General features: G+C 36.0%; 1 protein-coding gene across 17 annotated transcripts in view; it reads left to right on the top strand.

Moving 5' to 3' along the window:
* The window catches only part of DMD (dystrophin), a 2153717-nt gene that overhangs the window by 1738347 nt on the left and 392205 nt on the right, over window positions 1-23165 (top strand). For 16 of the 17 annotated variants that reach the window (XM_015443662.3, XM_065538825.1, XM_065538826.1 and 13 more), the window contains 2 exons: window positions 8631-8803; window positions 19210-19366. In XM_015443662.3, coding sequence (XP_015299148.3) covers window positions 8631-8803; window positions 19210-19366 — 330 coding nt within the window. Of the gene's footprint in view, window positions 1-7791; window positions 7882-8630; window positions 8804-19209; window positions 19367-23165 lie in introns of those variants that run through there. The other variant, XM_065538828.1, reaches the window with a different exon arrangement.

The raw sequence follows: 23165 nt of genomic DNA, 5'->3' as shown, positions 1-23165 counted from the left end.
CATCTGGTCTTTCTCAGATAAGGGTAGTTTTCTTCAAACAGACTGATTCCTGCACATAAAATATAATATAAAACCAAAAGTACTTTCCACATTGTAGACTTTTCATATGTGGTTGTCTCTATGACTTAAATGTACAATCTAGAGTTTGCATGTTAAGGTCTTTCAAGATTACTGTTAGCAGTGATCTGAAAGATGTCTCATGCAGGAAATGCTCACCCAATTATGAGTACTGAAGCTGTATAGCAATATCAGAAATAATATTGCAGCACAGTATTTTATATGGATTTTAGATATAGTATTAAAAAAGAAAACTCAGCCTGTCTTAAGACTTGTTTTCTCTTTCAACACCAGAATCAAAAGGCATGCCATTCTTTTTCAAACTTTATGTGCAGAGCCAAATGAACATCAACATTAGTTCTCCACTGGGTCGATGGCTTCTACCTTTTTAAAAATATCTGAAGCAGTGTTACTGTACCCACCTTTTCTCAAGAAATTGTGCCCTTTAGAACTCACTCCCATATAGTTTAGGAATGCTTGATAGGGTATATTTTAGGTGGGAGTCACCTGTGCCTATATGGAGCTTCAATGTCAATGCCCTTGTCATTTGGTGTAATGGTTTTGTCATTCTAATTTATTTGGCCCCAAGGTGTGTGTGTGTGTGTGTGTGTGTGTGTGTGTGTGTGTGTGTGTGTGTTTGAAACACAGCAGGTGTAATTTTTTCTTACTCCTTGAGAAATAGAACTTTAAATAACATTTCTATCTTTAAAATGTACTTGTGAATAGTTATCACTTTCCTGAATTCTACCTTCCAAAGGTAGGACAAGAGAAGGATGAAATTAAATCACACATACAGCTATTTTTATAACTTATGAGCACTCAATGATGATAGCATCCCTCTTCTTTACTTTCTCTCTGATTCTGGAGCCACTGCTATTTTGGTTCCTGAATGTCTGGGACTGCCTGTCCACTAGACTTCCTGCCTTCACTCTGACCCTGCTACATTTACCCTGAACACCATCCTCCCAATAATCATTACCAAATACTATTTTCACAATGTTACACCTTTACACAAGAAGCTACAGTAGAATATTATCCTTATAGAATCAGATGTAACCTCCAGGTTGCATTCTAAGCTCTCATTGGCTACACTGTACCCTTTGAACCTGAACTTCCTGAGAACTACCTCTTAGCTCCTGCCTATAGCTCTGGCTCCCATCTTCATGCAGTAGGTATTCATTTTCTTTTGAACAGCTTCATGTCTTCTCTGCTAGCAGGATTGGAGTCATGGCAGAAAGTGAGAGGGGGACTAGAAGGATGCAACACTGATGAAACCTCACAGTAGGTTAGGCATTGGGTTAGGTACTTGGTTGGTCTACTCACATCATCTCATCTAATCTTTGCCAAAACCTCAAAAGGAAGGTATTATTGGCCCTACTTATAGACATACAATAGGTACTTAATGCATGTTTGTGTGATGAATAAATATGCAGCGAATTTTTGCATTGTGACTGGATGAAAAGAAACTAGGAAAAACAAGATATAGATGAGAAAGATACCTCTCATCTTACTTCCAACCAAGTATATCTTAAATGAACTCATCAGTTTTTAAAAGTAATTTTAAGAATGGAGTCAGAGGGTCAGACAAGGAGAGAAAGCATCACGTATTACCAGAGTTCGGGATTGCTTAAGGCGTTTTGACAAATGGGATTTTGCTCAGTTTCCTCCGGGGGTAATCCACCGTAGGCCAGGCATTTTTAAAGATTAGATTTTGAAATAAAGCTTTGCCCCTGGGAATATACTGAGGCAAGAGAGCATATCCCTTCTCTCTGCTGTTGTAGTGCTTAAGTGTGAGAATTTTCGAATGAGATATGAAAGCAAAGACAACAAACCCTGCAGGATAATAGTCTCTGAGGACTTTAATAACAGCCATTTTTAAAGCAAAGCCTGTGGACTCCTAAATCCATAGCTGCTCGTTTAAGACGCAACGCAATGCAGTGGACCTGAAAACATACTCCTTATCTACCTAGAGCAACCAGGCTCCAAGCCAAACAACAGTCCTCAAATTAACTCTTGTTTCTCTTGGGATGACAACTCTGCTACTTTTAAAGGTGTTGCATGGCCACATATAGAATAAGAAGGGAAAGAAATGGTCACGCCCTCTTGTGAATCTGTATCCAACTGCATTTTCTCATCTAGTTAGAAACCTCCGGCGGTTAGATTAGAATCCTGATAAGGGCCAAGACTGTGGGTCCAATTTCTTCCTATGGATTCTTCTCAAAAAATTTGTTAGGAAAGATCTGTTCAGGGTTTTTTGGGGTTTTTTATTTTGGCTTGTTTTAATTCCCAATCCATAATAGACTGATACTTTTGTAACATGCAATAAAAATGAATTATTTTAAAAATTACAAATACCAGACATACAAAATTTAAGCCCACGCTTTTTATTTTTAGATTGCTGTACACGTTTCTAAAGATTTACTCTCGATTTCTGTTCTTATGTCTTCATAATAGAATATCTGTATCTGTTTCTGTGTGTGTGTATGTATGAGTGTATGCAAGTGTGCTCCAAAAGCTCTACTATTTAGAGTTCATGTTTAATGAGTCGTTTTGGATAACCAGTCTAAGGGAGTTCTACTTTTGTACAATTGTTTTTGTTTTATTTTTATTTGAATCATTAACACCTTTTCAAAACAACTGTATCAAATAAAAGTCATTTGGTCATTTGAAGCATTTACATACACTGCTTTCTTCTTAAACAGATTTTATTGAATGTAAATCTGCTTTCTCTGACTAACTCAGCATCATCATCATGAGCATTAACTATTTTGCTTCACTATAAAACTAGGTGATGCCTTCAAGGGCTAGTAATGCATGGAGAGCTGTTAGTTTCCACACTGTGTGACCGTGGTCAGTTATGCATGCCGTGGTTCCTTTTACACCTTTCTGGTTCTCTGTAAGGTGTCACTTCTTCCTACTCTCAATTTAGCCACTTAGGATAATTTCTTTCCTATTTTGAATTGTATGTTCCTGACCTTCTAAGTTCTTAGAAATCAGACCACTTCTTCCCCATCAAGCTAATTTAAATTAGGTAAAAATTATCAGCAAGGAGGAACTAATGGCCTTATAATGATTCATATACTAATTGCTTTCAGAAGAGCTTAGAGATAATCTGTCTATCATAAAATTTTCAAGGAGATTTGGTCACTTATTGTTATTCTTTCTACGCCATTGTGTTTGTTTCCTTACTTCTCAGCTATATTAAAATAGGGAAGTTTTCATTTGCTGAGTCCTATTTTAGAGACCAATAATTCCATTTACATGGGAAAGGAAATATGTGGATATGATTATTTATGATGTTCTAGAGTAGTATCACAACCATTTGTTTAATGGTTAACAAAATGGTTAATAATAAAAAGAAGGATACAGCACTAATTCTTGGTATCTCCCTCCTTTATTTTTCTTCTAGTAAAACATCCATAACTTTTCCTATTCTTCCCCAGTTGTATTATTACTTGTGAACACCATGGATCATTCTTCTTGTTGAATGAAATAGTACAAATTTAATATTCAATAATCTTATCTTTGTTCTTTTCTTTATAAAGTTTTATTCTCAGTGGCTTCCTAAAGGAAGACTTTATTCTACTTGGTTTATGCAGTTGGGCTGCATTCTACCTATTTCTCTCAACACTCATTGTCCATTCCAATCAGGTTGTGCAATTCATTGTCCCTGCTCATAAACCAAATTCATTTCACCTTTGCTCCATTCCCATGCTATTCTTTTTACCTGGAATATTTTCTTTTTTCCCCCTTTCTCAATCATATACATCCCTCAAGGTTCAAGCCAAGTCCCGTAACTTCATGAAATCTATTTCTATCATCTGATTTCCACATGGATTATCTTGTAATAGTAAGCCCTGCATTTGCTATTATTTATTAAAGACCTCTTGTGTTCTGGACGCTATTCAAATTATTTTACAAAAATTATTCCATGTAATATTCAAAAAATTTAGCAGATATGTATTATTATTTCATGTTTAGTGAAACCAAAGTAATAAAAGAGTTTTCATCATTATGTGGCCAATAAGGGAGAGAAGAGAAGAGTCAAACTTGTGTCTATTTAACTGCAGTTTGCCATGAATTTTCTCTGGAAGCTGAGAAAGGAGATTCACAGCAGGAGTAGATGAGACTCAGATAAGAAGGAAGTGTGGAATCTGTAAAAACCCTTCAGAAAACAGGATCTCCCCTACTCCTAAAACTGCTGTACTATGAACATATTGCTTGTCTCGTAACTGAACTTTTTTGGTACTCCCAGCTGAAATTTGCTCTATAATTGTGCAGAACTTTAGACCAAATATTTCTCTTATGGGACACACATTCTTTTATTCGTTTGCACCCATTTTCTCAACTACTTTGTGTTTTCTCTTGTTGTATTGGATGCATCTCTGTCCACTGCTACAAATCTGTTTAATAGTCTTTATATTAATAAGACCATAAAATTGCTCTTCGTATGCTGAAATCATTATCCTTTATTTTCTAATGGCAGTCCTAGATTTGTGAAAATTTAGGTAGTAGCATTATTAATAGGAAAAACTACCACCAACAACTAAACTTGAAAGGTAGTATAGCCTAGTGGCTAAGAGCACAGTCCCTGAAGTCTGACTGACTAGGTTCTAAATCTTGCTGCATTTATTAGTTGTGTGACCTTGGGCATTTTTAGTTAACCTTACAGTAGTTTCATTATCTTATATGGAAAATGAAGGTAATAGTAGCCCCTACCCTGGAGGGTTGTTGAGAGGAGAAAATGAGCTCGTGTATATACAGCACTTTGGACAGCACCTGGTATATAGTAAGTTTCATGTATGTTGTTGCTTTTGCTGCTGCTGCTGCTGCTGCTATAGTTTTTGTTACATAACAAATACCTTTTCCCCTTTGTTTATTCGTTATTGCTTTTCCTAAAGACTATAGTCACAAAAAAGAAGAAAAAAATTAGAGAGCATACAGTGAATGTAGTAATGAATGATCTTTCCTACTTAAGTCAGAAGTGAAATAAAACTATCCAAAAATTTCCATGAAAATTACCCTTTGTCCAGATTGGCTACCCTCTGAGAACCCCACTTGATTCTCCATATCAATCTTTTGCTTTTTTGTGCTACCTGAGTCTGAGGTTTAGTCTTTAAATGATGAGTTTAGACAAATATCATTATGGTAGTTTTATATATATGACTCATGTTGCCTTATTGATACTGAAAAATCTCCACTACAGCATGCCAGTGTTTGAAAGAGAGCCTTGGGTTCTTCCCCAATACTTACCTTCCTTTTAGGGCAACCTATCTGAATCCTGTAGCTTGACAGGTTTCCTACCAGCCTGCCATCCCAAAGGAACATGGATGAGCTATGTTTATGCTGATGCGTCAAATCATTTCTTGGTATGGTTCCATGTGGTATGGGCCACATGGCTCTTGTAGACAAAGAGATGAACTACTGATGGCAGAATTTCTGTTCTGGCAGCAGGGAAATTTGTAGAAAGGAAACCTTTTCAGTGTGAACATTTTTTGCTCACAGGTGGTCCAGGATGCCCCATGCTAAATGAGAAGTGAAAAGAGCAGTCAGAATTCAATTTTTCATTGAGAACAAATCAATCCACGTGGGTAAACATTTTATCAAACTCAAGATTGCTGTCTCTCAAGGTGCTTTTCCCTCAACAGTCACTTATTTCCTCTTGCAAGTAGTATCTTCGTTCAGGTTCAATGACTACTGTATATTATGTCCAATGCTTCGGGCAAATGGGTTGGCGGTGACAGCCCAGGATCTTCTAGAATCAAGAGAATTGGATCCACTTCCAAGTTCTAATACTTATCAGCTATGTGACTTTTAGGCAAGTCAGTTAAACATCCAAGTCACAGTGCTATCATCTGCAAAACAGAAAATGTGATGTACTTCACAGAGCCAGGGGGAGGAATGACTAAGGTGGTACATTTGTACGTGCTTTGTAACCAGTAAAGCCCTTTACTGTACACGTGTCATTTATAGCTCTATACCACCATCATGACCTAGAAAACGAGTACTGACAGAAGACTTATCTTCTTGCCAATGCTAAGACAACTTTAGCCATTTCTGCATTTCTAAAGGAAGGAGTCTTTATCCCTGTATCTATGAAGACTTGGCAGGAATTCCCATCAGTATTTAGTTGGTAATATAAACAAATTAAACAAAAGTGCGCACTAGGTTTTAGGAAAATTAAAGACAGAGCTATCATTTGTACTCCTCTTACATTTCCCAAAGTGCTAAAACTAGACAGTAAATCAGTCCTCAATAACTACTTGTTTATCAACTTTATATTCATTTATTTGTTGATAATACAACAAAGATGTCTATACGCAGTATAATATACATGGCAAAGATGAAAATTAGCAAATTCATGAATCAACACAAAGAAAGTGTTGGTGACTTCATGGTATACATAACCTTAAGGAGCTCGTGATTGAGCCTGGGTCTCTGCTATCAATGTAGGATATAAAAATTCAAATGTACTATCCTTCATATGTATACTAATATAGTAAACATGGAAAACTGATGCTACTAGTGAAAATACTTTATTTTGTTGAACAACTGAAAGTTTGTCTTTAATCCCCTAAGTGCATACACAAAAGGAAACTGTTGTACAAATCAAATACAACAGAACAAGAAAAGTAAAAGACAAGTGAAGGAATTTTCTGGAACTTAGATCTGGTTGGCTTTTTCTCCTGAAGTACTTAGATAAATTCACTCACTTTTCTCTTTTGCTGAAGAAGTGCAAATTAGGCAGACGTGTTATTCTATGTAGGCAAAAGGAAGAAAGAAAGAAAAACATAAAATGGCTATCTATTTGACCAAACTTCATTCTTCAAGAATCCCAATACTAACCTTCTACCATATAAACTAGTTTCAAAATCAGGCTATACCCTTCCAGTACAAACCTGGTTTTGATGGGACAGAGATACTACTCAGTCTGTTTCAGTATTTCCCTTCTTTCAACTTCTGATGTGGTTCTATCCATATTCCCCTTCCTGTCTCCCAGTCAAAGAGAATGGGACACAACTCTCTTTAGAGTCCATCAGTGATGCTTTAGCTGCCAAAAATAGTGACAACAGACATTCATTGTCTGTCTACCTTACTTGTCTAACATTCAGAATTCTGCATCTTAAGAGGCTATGGCTAAAAACATGAGCCAGTTCTTCAGAATTTCTAACATGTTATTTCTGCCACTTTCTCCCTTACTTTAGCAGAGTAATTTAATTCAATTTGAGAGAGAGAGAGAGGGGAAAAAAAAATTTTCTAGTTACACAGATCAATCCAATTGTTTGGAGCTTCAGAGTGAATTTTTAAACTTGTTGAACAGAAGCATACAAATCTCTAAGAGCAAGTCAGATAATGTACAAAGCCTCCATTCATTGTGTAGGCAGAAAGGAATGCTGGTACCCGGCAGCTCTCAAAGGAATGTTCCCTTGGCTTTGACTGTTCTGCTGGGAACAAGGAGGGAAACACATATATAAAATGAATTTATAATGTCTCTGGCTTGTAATGGCAAAATGATAAGAAAAGTTGGCTGTTTAATATAAACTGTCAGTTGCATATTCCAGGCCTCCTCTCTTTGAGGTTCCTCCCACATCCACACGCCCGGCTACTGTTTAGTGCAGAGTACAAAGTGGCCGTTTATTATTATTGACTGGTGAGGCCTGTGCTCCAAAATTCATTCTGTCAACAGAATGTAAGCAAAGTTGGCATTTTAAAGCGGGGCTCTTTCAGTTTCTGGGTTTTCTCAGGATTGCTATGCAACAGGATCAGTGCTGTAGTCCTCGGTTCAAGCTGAAAATGTTACACAGGAAGACATACCATGTAAAGGTCAGATTCTTCTACTATAATAATTTTCTTGATCTGTGTATATACAAATGAGGTTGAATGCATAACCTCTTATCATAACTCTTACCAAGGTCCTATGTACTTTCCACCTGTCAAGCCTAAAAATATGTATTAAATGGGAAATCATAACTAATAAATGTATGATGCTGTACTCTATGTATGATGCTATAATACCAAGGTGAACTTAATGTGTGTTGTCAAGAAGATTCTCTCCCCCATGACAGACTCCCAGGAATGTGCTGGTGCTGTGGACCAAGTACAATCTTGTTTATTAGTCTCTCCACGCTTTTATGGTCAGAGTTAACTCTACAGACTACTACGTGAATAGAAAATATGACTTGATCCATATAGTAATGAAATTATTGGCACTGGGGTATACTTTATCATAGAATTTTATTTCCTATCACTTCCATAAAATAATACATTTTGTTCATAGACTAGAAGATATAACTAGTGAACTTTATGAAGTTATAAATACATTACTTTCCAACTCATAATGGCAAGGAGTAAATTTATTACATGTAATAAGATGCCCATTTTAAATCTACATAATAACAGGTGAAGGCAATACGCCAAGAAAAGGGATTTAAGATGTATCTTCTTGTTAGTTAACCTGATTGAAGTGTCTTTTGAACTAATAATTATTTATTTTTTGCAATTCTCCAAATTCACATTCATCGCTTGCTTCCTTTGGTAATTCTGCACATATTCTTCTTCCTGCTGTCCTGTAGGACCTCCAAGGTGAAATTGAAGCTCACACAGATGTTTATCACAACCTGGATGAAAACAGCCAAAAAGTCCTGAGATCCCTGGAAGGTTCTGATGATGCAGTCCTGTTACAAAGACGTTTGGATAACATGAACTTCAAGTGGAGTGAACTTCGGAAAAAGTCTCTCAACATTAGGTAGGAAAAGATCTGGAGCAAAAAGGCCAAAATGAATTAAAACGGCCAAATTTTCCTCATTGTCTTAGCACAAGTAACTAGTATCTCACATGTCTATGTAAATCATCCAATTTCAGAATGATTCATTTTATTTTGAATAAATGAATCATTTATTTGCTTGGTATGGAGATGACACTTGAGGATTCAGATTAGATTAAAATGGTGATGTTTTATAACCATAGGAGACATGGATATTAAGACATTAGAGTGAATTCAAATGAGGAGGTGCAGCTATTCTAATTTCATAAATTTCTCTTTTGGCATATCACAGGGTTATACAAAAAGCGATAACAAATTAATGGATATTATGGAATTATTTTTGGCATTAGTCTAAATGCATACCAGAGGACAGTCTTTAAAAACTGTAACACATTATAATTAACAGTTTAGAGGAGATAGCTCCTACAGTTAAAGAGACACTATAGCAACTTCCTGTCTTTTGCTTCCTCTCAGATTTTGTTAAAACACCTCCTCTGTAAACTAAGCTTTTAGTTGTACTATACTCACATACTTCATATTTTGCCCCCTTCTATGTGCCAGCTTTCTTTTGAGAAGTTAGTTAATGGATGCATCGTAGCATCTTTGTAAAAGGGGCAGAGGGAAGTTCTTGTTATACCAGTTTTGCAGTAGTTCCGTGGAGGAACAAAAGGATAGAGATAGTAAAATGCCCCTTGTAACTTAAATGATCCAGCAAGGGCGGGGAATGAAAGCCAGTCTTCCTGCTTTCTAAGCAGTTGCCTTTCTTAATTCATTTCTCTTTATTAAAACTATTTTGTGCTTTCTTCTATGTCTAGAGAAAAAGTGATAGTGAGGAGAGGTAGAAGATGACCAAATGGACTTAATAATAGTTATGGGAGTATGCACTAAAGGGTGGGAGTAGTTACTACCTCTAGATAGAAAGATTACAGAAGGGAGTTTTTTTTCTTCTTTATAGTTCTTCTAACTTGTCCAAAATTTTAACATATACTTCTATGAGGAGGAAAATCTGAATTTTTATTAATTCAGAAGCACTATTGTAAATGTCTGCATCAAGTATGAAATAATGATGGCAACTAACATTTACATGATGTACCTACATACCACGCAACGCCGTAAGCACTTTCCATTCATTGACTGGTTTAATGCTCTCAGCAACCCTAAGAGGTAGATTTTATTGTTAAATTCTTTTTACATTTGAAGAAAGTGAGGCACAGAGAGGCTAAATAACTTCCTTAGGGTCACTTAGCAAGTGGAAGATACAAGATGAAAACAGGGAGTCTGGGCCAGGTAGATGTAACTAACCGTCAAGTGGTTTAGAAACTCTAAGAGGCCAGGTCATTGAATGTTAGAATGAGTCACTCTGGCTGGGTGTGGTGGCTCACGCCTGTAATCCCAGCATTTTGGGAGGCTGAGGCCAGTGGATCATGAGGTCAAGAGATCGAGACCATCCTGGCCAACATGATGAAACCCCGTCTCTACTAAAAATACAAAAATTAGCTGGTTATGGTGGTACGCACCTGTAGTCCCAGCTACTCGGGAGGCTGAGGCAGAAGAATCACTTGAACCTGGGAGGCGGAGGTTGCGGTGAGCCAGGATCGCACCACTTCACTCCAGCCTGGGAGACAGAGTGAGACTCTGTCTCAAAAAAAAAAAAAAAAAAAAAAAAAAAAAGAAAGAAAGAAAAAGAAACCAGGGATTCTGACTTCAGAGTCTGAACTTTTAACCACCATGCGATACCATAGCATATAAAGAAAGAAGGAAACTTCTACAAAGAAATGCATACAAATTAAAAGGATGGAATAGAGAGTAGATTTTTTCTAGGAGTAGAAAAGGATTTGTTTTTATGAGAAGTAGATTGCTAGGAGTAGAACAGAGTTTATTTTTATGTATAAGGTGTTTTTTCTTCTTTTCCCCAAGTTTGCACCTTGGCTTCCCAGACTTTGTTCCTTATCTCCCTATTTTGTTTATGAATTTTGTATCAACTTGTTGGTGGTACACTGAGAGCAACAATGGCAATAGCATTTTCAAAGATAGGGAGTCTCTGTTAGCTTTCTACAGCTTAAACTCTTAAGAGAGGTCAGTGTGTGTGATGACATAGGCCACTTTCATAACATTCGTCATTAAAAAAGAATGAAAATGTGCGATGGAAGAAAATATTGGCAGGTAAAGTTAAGTTATTCTTCTCTGCACAAAAGAAAAAGAAAGGTGCTATAATTGTTCCGAGTATCACTGAGTGCCTTTTCTCTCCCTCATGTGAACTTGATAAAATAAAAGGAGAATTAAAAGTCGCAAACAGCATGTCAGCCAAAATATGAACCCTTCATTCTCCGCAGTTTCCCATGTGTCAGCTACCGCAGTTTAATTCTTGCTGTCATTAATCAGGTAGAAAACAGTTACCTTAGCTTATCTAAGGTGCTGTGAATTCTAGAATTTAAATATTCAAATCAATGGTTTGGGCTTTTATATAGGCCTCTCTAATAATACAGGATATGTTATAAGCACTCATAAAAAGCAAAGAAATAATTCTCCACATCAAAGCAATTTAGCTTATTTCCTAACACTTGATTGAAATTAGGGTATTGGTCAATCTATAGCAAAAGGCAGAGTTCAATTGAGAGAAGTATAGTAAAGGCAATAATTAGGGATGATTATGAAATAGGATAGAATAACACTGGAAGAGTTAGATATAGACGCATTAGTGGCACTGATAAACCTGCTTTATGAATCTTGTCACTTCTTCCATGGGGGTTATTTTAAAATGAAAAGTTGCCACAATTAAAAAATAGTTTCCATGATATCCTGGAAAAATAGTCCTGTGTTTGCCCAAGTTATAACATATTATTAAAAATTACAGTTTGTTCATTGTTTTGTGAGGGATTCTGAAACTGCTCTTATATTTTGAAAAAATAAAACCATTGGTGCTTTATTTCCCAGGTGTCCATTTTTAAAGAAGCAAAATTGAATTTGAATCCAAATGATTTTGAAGTTTCCCTTTGCATTCCATTGGCTCGTAAGAGATATTCTTGTGCTTCCAAATACAAGTCCATATTGTATCATTTTCCTTCCATTTATTTTTCTTCTGCCATACATCTTTTCTTTTCCTGTGATTAAAAGTCTTATTTAAGTCATCATGTTATGCCATATTGATACATTTACAAGAATACTCTACCTTGGATGCTGTTTATATCATATTACTCTTTTGTTCAAAGCTTCCATGTTGTAAATCTCCATATCTCCCTCATTCATTTATTTATTTGTTCATTTAACAAATATTTAATGAATGCCTGCTATGTACTAGGCACTCTTCTGGGCACGGAGGATACAACCATGAATAAAGCATACCCAAAAAATCACTGCTCTAATGAAGTTATATTTAATCATTAGAATCTAATAGGCCCTTCACTCTCTGCCAACTGTGCCTATTAAGTCCTTGCTAAGCCCTTCCCTTCTCTGTTCTTTTTCTGCCTCCAGTTCCTTTCTCACCACGCGTCATTCTATTACTCCCCAACATAGATTCTCTGAGCCAAGAGAATCAATAGATTCTATTTTCTAACCGCATTCCTACTCTCCAACAATTTCCTCACTCTCCCATATGAGTGTGTACCCTTGCTGGTTCTCACACTTGCAACATTCTCTCGCCTCTTATTCTCCAAATTTTGATTCATATTCCATAACGAATCTTTTCTTTTCTGGCTGTTTCCTCACTAGGTCTTCCCAATACTATTCTAATTTACACTTGATAACATGTTTCTCCAAGTGTTCAAGAGTTGCTTTATAGGGCTATGCTTACTGCCTCCAGCTAACTTATATGAATACAAAAATTTCAAACTTGAAATTTGTGAGTATGGTAGAGTAGAAAGACATGAGCCAGCAGCTGGGCAACCCAGTTTCCCTTCTGTTCTGTTCTGTCACTAACTGTCTAGTATATAATCTTGATCAAGTCACTTAACTGCTTCAGACTTCAATTTTCTCCTTCACTGAAATGAAGAGTTTGACCAGAAACATGAACAGTCTCTTCCAGTTCTCCTGCAGTTCTACAATTTTATTCTTTTAATTCTGCAATCACACTTTATGAACCTGGAAAAATTGTTTAATTTTTCTACCTTGGTTTTCTTAATTAAAATAGAACTGATTAATCTAAAAGGCATTGTATAAAGTAAATAAGATGTCTTTGAGAGAAAAGAAATTTAATCGAAATTGTATAATCCTATCTCATAAGTTAATTCAAGAAAATTATATACTATCATTCCACATGCATTATCACATCACATGTTGGCCAAGAGGTATAAGGAAGAAAAGTAAGTAGTCAGCGATAATTTAAGTTCCATCAAATGAAACAAAAACATTAACTGCTTTAAGTGGGCAAAAAACAAAGAGAAAATTATTTACTTAAATGTACACACACACATACACACACAGTTACTAATGACATTACCCAATATTAAGATGGTAATTAGTCAAAGAAAGTGTTTTTCATTCTAAAATTCCATATCTAAAATCCTTGCATTTTTAATTTTAAAATATTAATAACTTGAGAAGTCAATTTTTTATATAAGAAATATATATGAAGATTTCAATTTAGTCTACTACTAGATTATTTTTCCAGATCATTGTATATACTATTAACTATGAAAATCACATAATATGTTGTCAACATAATTTCAGCAGAATTTACGTTCTGTGAGATTTTTATATTTTGCAGAAAAATTTGTAAATGTTATATAAAATATTGACATTTATACAATTCTGAACATTAAGAGGCAAGGACACTGACATTATATAGTCTGTTGAAGCAACAAATCTATTGGGGAGTACTTGCTATTAGAGGTTAGAATAGTTAGTGTCTTTTTATAATGGAGAACAAAGAAAGGGCAAAAAGAGGTGAGGTCTACCTTTGAGAGAAAAATGCAACTTGGACATTGAATATCTCTTACCTTCTTTCTCTCACTTTTAGAATGCTAATTATGTTTGAATGTTGGAGTTAAAAACCTGCCTAGAAAAAAAAATGTTGACTTCTCTTTGGGATTAATTCTCTCTCTTTATTTAAAGAGATAGCTCCCATTTTAATTCTGTGGTTCTTTAATTTTTTTGTTTCTGAAGTACAAGTTCAAATTATTTATCTGTTGATGTCACCCTGGAGATTTTTCTCAATGTTCTCTTGTAGTAGTTTCATGGTTTGAGGTCTTACATTTAAGTCTTTAATCCACTTTGATTTGATTTTTGTATATGGTGAGAGATAGGGGTCTAGATTCATTCTGCATATGGGTATTCAGTTTTTCCGCACCATTTGTGGTAGAGACTCTCTTTTCCCCACTGTATGTTCTTGGCACCTTTGTCAAAAATGAGTTAACTGTAGGTATGTGGATTCGTTTTGGGGTTATCTAGTCTTTTCCATGGGTCTTTGTATCTGTTTTTATGGCAGTATTGTGGTTCTTTATCATTTCTGCCTTCCTACCTTTTCTTTATGCATGCTTAAGTGCTATTTTATTACATGAGGGTACTAAAGATTTATAGGGATATATCATTAGTTTTATAAAGGAAGTCAAAGTGAAAAATGAATTCAATATAACACATTTCACTTTAAGAATGCATGCCTTTCAGAGTAAAGTTTTATTAAGGATTTCAAACTAGGCATTAACCAAATCACAGTTGAAATATCTGTGTCTAGAGAAATAACAATCACTTTATCAGCCCCTATAATTCTTAGCGTCCTGACACTGAGGAGTTCCTTAAAGACCAAGCAATATACTCCAACACATCTAAAGGCTCTGTGTTTTACCTAAACCTTACAAATTGTGGAAACTATCAGCTTTTTAGAGATTAGCACTTGCCTTGTTAAATGGTAGTAACCCTTAAGCTCTTGTCTTCACTAACAAAGATTAATAGAAATAGATAGAAGCTAAGTATGCCCCTTTGAAACACCTCTTTTATTTTCTGTTGAGTGGGTAGGAATAAACAGAATATATTTGACAATTAGCAATGTTAAAAGACAAACTTTAGACAAATTCAGTTTTGCAGAGTTTATTTGAGCAAAAAACAATTCATGAATCAGACAGTACTCAGAATTAGAAGTTCAGAAAGCTCCACCCAGCAAGGTGGGCAGGCAGTATTTATAGATAGAAAAAGGAAGTGACATACAGAAACAGCTTGACTAGTTACAGCTTAGAATTTGGCTTACTTGGGAATAGTGTAAATAGGCATTTGCCTTATATGGACATGAGCTGATCAGTTTACAGCCTGTGATTAGCTGAATCTTGACTGCTGGGATTGGCTGAGACTCAGCTATTTGTTGCAAGAATGTACTCTTAAGTTGCGTATTGCTTACATGCCAAGCTGGGTTGCAGTTTGCTATGTACAGAGGCAGCTTTAGGCCCAATTTAATTTAATTTAACAGCAACAAGCCTTTTTGCTCAGAGATCTAAAACATTTGGTTAAAACCACTAAGGTTTAAGGATTTTCTCATCTCACAAAGGTTTGTAATTTCCATTTCCCATATCTAAATAGGACAGCTCAAGTTATGTTTTTCAGCAGCTGTTTTATACCTTTGCAATCTTGATTTCTACATATGCAAAACAAGAAGGTTGAACTATAATCTCTCAGGTTCCTTCCAGCCCCAACAGCCTATGTATGATATAACCAGAAAAAAAAGTCATTACAAATACAAAGAAACATTTTCAGGAGGAGATATTCCACATGCAAACATAGGTTAATCATTTCGAAATATCTGGTATATACACTCGTGAAAATAAAAATAGGGCATGAGGCATTTGTTTTAATAAATCTATTGGGAAATGTGACTTGATAACATTTCACGGGCTTAACATGGTCAAAGAAAATGTTTTGAGCTCATAATGTTCCTTACATTTAGATCTTCAAAATCAAGTCACTGACAGATGCCACCTTTGCCCTGTGGAGACCAAGAAGTAATGTTTGGGGCATATCAGAAATGCTTTAATAAATTCTTTATCAAAGAATGGTTCTGGAGCTTACCTGTGGAATTGTGAAGGTTCTTGTTAAAAGCAGAGATTCTTGATAGAATTATTTAAAGTCTGGAGGTGGCACCTAGCAATCTCAATTTTAAACAAGCTACTCAAATGTTTCCTATGCACGCTAGAGATTGAGACCCAGAGCTTTAGATTGAACACATTTGTGTGTGCTGTTTTAATTCATTCTCTGGCTGCCTTTCACCTCTTCTGTGCTTACTCAGTGTTCTCTGTGCTTTATAAGTTTTTTGCTTCAGTTTTTGTCCTCCCAGCACATTTTTCCTTTCACTCTTGAGCTTTAGGAGAGGGAAAAAATGAAGCAATCTGATATGTAGTTAAGATGATCAAACATTCTGAAATTTTATCTAACTCCACACCTTAGAAAAAAATTAAAGAATGGCCCCTTATCCAGATATGTGAGAGTCTTTTCACCTTTTAAGGTTCTAGGTCCGTCTTCTGCTGCTATATTAGCTCTCTTGACTGTCCTCTGTCCCTGGCTTCCAACAACCCCTATTTCACGCTATTAAGTTTTCTCTTAGATCCTTTAGAACTGAATTCCTGGCTGGGTGCGGTGGCTTATGCCTCTAATCCCAACATTTTGGGAGGCTGAGGCAGGTGGATCACCTGAGGTCAAGAGTTCGAGACCAGCCTGGCCAACATGGCGAAACCCATCTCTACTAAAAATACCAAAAAATAGTTGGGTGTGGTGGTGGGTGCCTGTAATCCCAGCCACTTGGGAGGCGGATGCAGGAGAGAATTGCTTAAACCCGGGAGGTGGAGGTTGCAGTGAACCAAGATCGTGCCATTGCACTCCAGCCTGGGTGACAGATCAAGACTCTGTCTCAAAGAAAAAAAAAAGAGAGAGAGAGACAGAGAACTGAATTCCTAAGGTCTCAGTTATTTTGCTCTCGCTTAGGGGACGCAAAGGGGTTCATTGACCCACTAATAATTAGTCAGCACCATTTAACCTAGAACTGGAATTTTAGCACTTCCTTACGTAAACAAAGCCGCAGCTTGAGGTCTCAACATAGGCAGCCTGCCCTTCACTATATCCTCCTCTAGACCTCTCTGCCACAACGATTTTTTGTTTCCTCTACCAGGCATACAGAGACCAAACATTAAGCATCGTTATATTCTCTCTTCCCGTCCTCTCTCCCTCCTTCCCAATGCATCCTAGAGACTTAGAGGCAGTCAATAAATATTTGTTTAATCAGTGTCTTTTCTACCTTTTGCTGCTTTTCCATGTCTGAGCCCTACCTCTCTCCACCTACCTTTCAAAATGTCCTGCTTGACAGCCTCTTTCACTCTCAAAGGGACACACTGAATTCCAGACGCCCCAAGGAATTCATTTAACCATTATACATTACATGCCTTTAAACAGCTAAAATCTTGCATAGGGAATTGTCGCTTAGGCTTATCATGGAAAAGTGATAACTGAAAGGATGGTACAGAATCATAAAAGAACTGACCTCTAATTGCATGCAGTCTGCATGCACTATTAGATTCAATTCATGACATTTATGGTATTTCACGATTCACTTCTTAGGAAATAATACCTCAGAGTCTTGAACAATTTATCTTATTTGATGGAAATGCCTTCATTTTTTCTGAACATATTGTTTATATTGCAATTATAGAAAGAAAATCTTGACAATTTGGAAAAGTATAAAGATTAAGAAATAAATCACCTGTAAATCTACCTCTGAGGGATAACCTGGTTGTCATTACAAAATTTTTTCATAGACAAGCATGTACATACAAATACATACACATACACAAATATTTTAGAAAAATTCAAAAAATGTATTTGTTTTGTAACCTGTTTTCTCACTTAGTAACTGACATGATGACTTTTCCATATCCATAAATATTTGACTATGTCATCATATTGAACCTTGCATAGGATTTTACTGTATGAATGCACCATTATATATATAATAATTCCCTTTTAAATTAAGAGCTACTTAATTAAATTCATATATAAATTTCATTAATTTCTAAATTTAAAGCATATACAAGTTTCATTGCATTTGAAAACAATCAGTAGGTAGCGGTTTTGCATTTCTCAAGCAATTCCCTCATATTGAATATTTAAGTTGTTTCTGTTTTATCAATCTTAAATGATGCTATATATAACATTTTTCCACCTATATCTTTGTATCTTTTTCCAATTTCTTTGTTAGTATAAATTCCTTGAATTTAAGCCTGTGGGTCATTGTATTTGCACATTTTAAAGACTTTTATGTATTGTCAAATTATCCTTCAGAAAGTTTGGAACAATTTAATTTCAGTAGATAAGTATTCTTCGGTGATTCTGTTTGACTAAGGCCAAAAGGAGAATTGTATTTGAAATGTTAAGCTAAGTTACCAAATGGCTAAGGGAAATGTTGCTCTACCTGGTTGCTTTGCTTTATATTTCAATCTTTGCAGCATTAAAGACTTTATTATATTTATGTTATAGGTAGCATTATTATGAATTAATTAGTAATTGCTGATAATAGCTGAGTGATTCAGCATAATTTCTAATTTACCTGAAGATAGAGCTTTGCTAAGATGCTGCATTTCCTCATTGTTTTCTGGATGATGATTTATTTTATTAATTTAGCTTCTCATCTTCAAGTAAAATGTGGATTTTATAGCATAGATCATTCATTTGTGTATTCTTAAATGGCTTCAAAGGATTAACATGTTCTAAATACAGTTGACGGTAAAGCACTCAGTCTCCTGCCTAAATTATTCATGTTCGGGGGAAGCTTTCAGATAAATGTCTGATTTTACTCTTCCATGTGAGTTGTTGTCTTAGTATTTTTTACACAAAGGAAACAAAGCAGAAAATGTTGAAACTTGGTGAAGACAAATCCCAGGTGCACACAAATAAAGAAGGGTAGGGGAAAAGGAGAAGCATTTGGGAAGAGGAGCAGAAAGGAACAGATGCCAGATGGAAGAACTCAATGGAAAAGGCTGCCTAGGGTGTAGAAATGGAAAAGTCAAAATGTGGGGAGAGACCTTTCCATTTCTCAAGGCAGAAAGAATTCCAGTACTAGCATGAGTCACATGAAAACGAAGTGTTTTTTATTAGTCACTGCATCCGGTTTTTTCTACCAGAAATATTAAGAATCACTGACTATAACACTATGGAAAAGCAATCGATTCCAGTGCATATTCCATGCCAAAAGTCTCAGCATTCTGCATGTGGAAATAAACATATGGCTAAACACTGCCTTTTCTCAAAATTGCCATCAAACTATCCCCTGTTTTATGGCTCTCAAAAGTAAGTAGCCAGATTTTTATTCAAGACTGCTTTGTAATTCACAATAGGTTTACTGTACTTTTTTAATGGAATTGTTAGAATCATCGATTATACTTCTAGATATTCTGACATAGTATGCTGCTGTTCTTTTTCAGGTCCCATTTGGAAGCCAGTTCTGACCAGTGGAAGCGTCTGCACCTTTCTCTACAGGAACTTCTGGTGTGGCTACAGCTGAAAGATGATGAATTAAGCCGGCAGACACCTATTGGAGGCGACTTTCCAGCGGTTCAGAAGCAGAACGATGTACATAGGGTAGGACATTTTTAAGCCTAGTGCTTTGCACATGTTAAGCACATAGTAATCCAGTGACTAATTTAAAATTAATTTTGTTTGAAATTAAGTTGAATAGAAATCTTTTTTACTCTTCTCACCCAAGGGTCAATTACAAATAATTCAAGCCATCATATTTTAAATGTCAAACACATCTGTGTTAATAATACCGTTTAAGAAATCGTCCATCTCTTTTGACTATATTAAAAAAAACTTTTCATTATGAAAAATATTGAACATATACAAAAGTAGACAGAATGCTATAATAAAACTCATGTACCCATCAAGACATCAACAATTATCAAATCACATCAGATCTTATTTATTCTATAGCTCTTCCCAGATTATTTTAAAACAAATATCAGGCATGTGTTATTTTATCTGTTAATATTTCAAAAGGTTAAAAGATAGGATTCACTCTTTTAAGATAATCACCTTGCTACTATAATGCTTTTGAAATATCAATAATTTCATCATATCAAATATCCAGTCCATATTCAAATTTCCATTTCTCTCATACATATTATGAATTTTTTAAACTTTTTCTGGTTTGGATTTAAATAAAAATTGAAATCAGACCCACACCTTACTTTGGTTAATTGGTCTTTTTATTACTTTTTATTTGGGAGTAATGACAGATTCACTGTAAGTTTCTAAAATAGTATAGTTTCCCTGTACCTTTCACACTGTTTCTTCTCATCATTGTATGTCATGCAACTGTAGTACAATTCTTATTGTCATTTCAACATGCAATCAATATAAAAAATGTACATTTACAGCACGTCTCAATTCAGGCTTATTACATTCCAAGTACTCAGTAGCCAGATGTTGCCAGTAGCTACCAATTAAACAGTGCAGTTCTATAGTTTGATCGTATTTGGGTTTGGTTTTTTTTTTGGCAAGACTGCTTCACAGGCGTTCGTGTATTCTTCCATCATCAGGAGTTGGTATATAATGCCTTGTTTTCTCTTTTTGTGTGATGTTTAATAGCTGTTCATGATCTGTGGCTAGGGGTTGCAGTGTGATAATTGCCTATCTCTACCATTCCTTCTTCATTTATTCACTGAGGTAGGTCTATGAAAAAAAAAAAAATGTTTTGCACTTGTCTCCTGTTTTGGTACTCAGTATACCTTTCACAATGAACAAGCAAAATACATGTTTCAATTTTACCAATTTTTATAATAACAAGTTGTTCACTAGCATCCTCCAACGATGACCAATAATTTATTTTTGTTTTGTTTTGTTTTATTTTTACTTACATTTCTATCTTCTCTACTAAGCTCTGAGTGAAAAAGGCAGAGATTTTGTCTTGTTCACCTCTAAGACCCTAGAGCCTAGCAAAGTGTCTGGTGTAGAATGGATACTGATAAGTGTTTCGGAAATGGGAATAAAAGGTACAAGAACAGAAATGAATAGCAAACCAAACAAATTACTACCAAATAATAAAAACTTGAAAAAATGGTGCCACTTTTGTATGTCGAGCATGTAAAGGAAAGATCTCTGTGGAGATAAAGCCAAAGGTGGCATCTTGAGGAAAGGTCAAGGGTTTATATTATTCTGGAGAAGATGATATAGGAAATTATAAAAATGGAAGAGGCCGGGGCGGTGGCTCAAGCCTGTAATCCCAGCACTTTGGGAGGCCGAGACGGGCGGATCACAAGGTCAGGAGTCGAGACCATCCTGGCTAACACGGTGAAACCCCGTCTCTACTAAAAAATACAAAAAACTAGCCGGGCGAGGTGGCGGGCGTCTGTAGTCCCAGCTACTCGGGAGGCTGAGGCAGGAGAATGGCGTGAACCCGGGAGGCGGAGCTTGCAGTGAGCTGAGATCCGGCCACTGCACTCCAGTCTGGGCGACAAAGCGAGACTCTGTCTCAACAAAAAAAAATAAAAATAAAAATAAAAATGGAAGAGAACATGAAAGAAGACCCAGGGATCTTTGCAAAAAATGCCAGGGAAACTGCCAGTTTCTCCTTTAGCCATTTGCCTTCGTATATTTCTGAATATTAAATTAGTTTTTGTGGGAGGGTGAAATGTAATGGTGCTATGTGTTTTAAATGTTCTGACTTTGAATGAACAGCCAAAACACTCTGGTGTACATATAGAAAAGCACTCACTGAGAAGGATGGGCCTTTAAAAAAAAAAATGCCTTATGCGATATAGTGAAATAAGACAGAATTTCTACAAAAGATAAATTTTATGCTAGTTCCAGAAACCAAAGAAAATGAATCATTGGACAGGTGCACTAGGAGTCAGGAGACTGAGATTCTAGTCATATTTCTTCATAAGATGGATTTTGATTGCTATTTTGTTCTTCAACTGTAATATGAGGAAATCAGTCCAAATAATTGCTGTGGTTTCTTCCAGCTGGTATTTTGTTATAAATACTGCTTCGCTATTCCTAGTTATTAGTTTTGGTTACTTGTTAAGAGTGGTAAAATGTTCGCCATTCTAACTGGTGTGAGATGGTATCTCATTGTGGTTTTGATTTGCATTTCTCTGATGGCCAGTGATGATGAGCATTTTTTCATGTGTCTGTTGGCTGTATGAATATCTTCTTTTGAGAAATGTCTGTTCATATCCTTTGCCCACTTTTGGATGGGGTTGTTTGTTTTTTTCTTGTAAATTTGTTTGAGTTCTTTTTAGGTTCTGGATATTAGCCCTTTGTCAGATGAGTAGATTGCAAAAATTTTCTCCCATTCTATAGGTTGCCTGTTCAGTCTGATGGTAGTTTCTTTTGCTGTGCAGAAGCTCTTTAGTTTAATGAGATCCCATTTGTCAATTTTGGCTTTTGCTGCCGTTGCTTTTGGTGTTTTAGACATGAAGTCTTTGCCCATGCCTATGTCCTGAATAGTACTACCTAGGTTTTCCTCTAGGATTTTTATGGTATTAGGTCTAACATTTAAGTCTCTAATTCATCTTGAATTAATTTTCGTATAAGGAGTAAGGAAAGGATCCAGTTTCAGCTTTCTACTTACGGCTAGCCAATTTTCCCAGCACCATTTATTAAATAGGGAATCCTTTCCCCATTTCTTGTTTCTCTCAGGTTTTTCAAAGATCAGATGGCTGTAGATGTGTGGTATTATTTCTGAGGACTCTGTTCTGTTCCATTGGTCTATATCTCTGTTTTGGTACCAGTACCATGCTGTTTTGGTTACTGTAGCCTTGTAGTATAGTTTGAAGTCAGGTAGCGTGATGCCTCCAGCTTTGTTCTTTTGACTTAGGATTGTCTTGGCAATGCGGGCTCTTTTTTGGTTCCATATGAACTTTACAGCAGTTTTTTCCAATTCTGTGAAGAAACTCATTGGCAGCTTGATGGGGATGGCATTGAAACAACAGGTGCTGGAAAGGATGTGGAGAAATAGGAACACTTTTACACTGTTGGTGGGATTGTAAACTAGTCCAACCATTATGGAAAACAGTATGGCGATTCCTCAAGGATCTAGAACTAGATGTACCATATGACCCAGCCATCCCATTACTGGGTATATACCCAAAGGATTATAAATCATGCTGCTATAAAGACACATGCACACGTATGTTTATTGCGACACTATTCACAATAGCAAAGACTTGGAATCAACCCAAATGTCCATCAGTGATAGATTGGATTAAGAAAATGTGGCACATATACACCATGGGATACTATGCAGCCATAAAAAAGGATGAGTTTGTGTCCTTTGTAGGGACATGGATGCAGCTGGAAACCATCATTCTTAGCAAACTATCACAAGAACAGAAAACCAAACACCGCATGTTCTCACTCATAGGTGGGAACTGAA

The sequence above is a fragment of the Macaca fascicularis genome, chromosome X (assembly GCF_037993035.2).
Source record: "Macaca fascicularis isolate 582-1 chromosome X, T2T-MFA8v1.1".
Classification (NCBI taxonomy): domain Eukaryota; kingdom Metazoa; phylum Chordata; class Mammalia; order Primates; family Cercopithecidae; genus Macaca; species Macaca fascicularis.
This window is presented reverse-complemented; position numbering and strand designations above follow the sequence as displayed.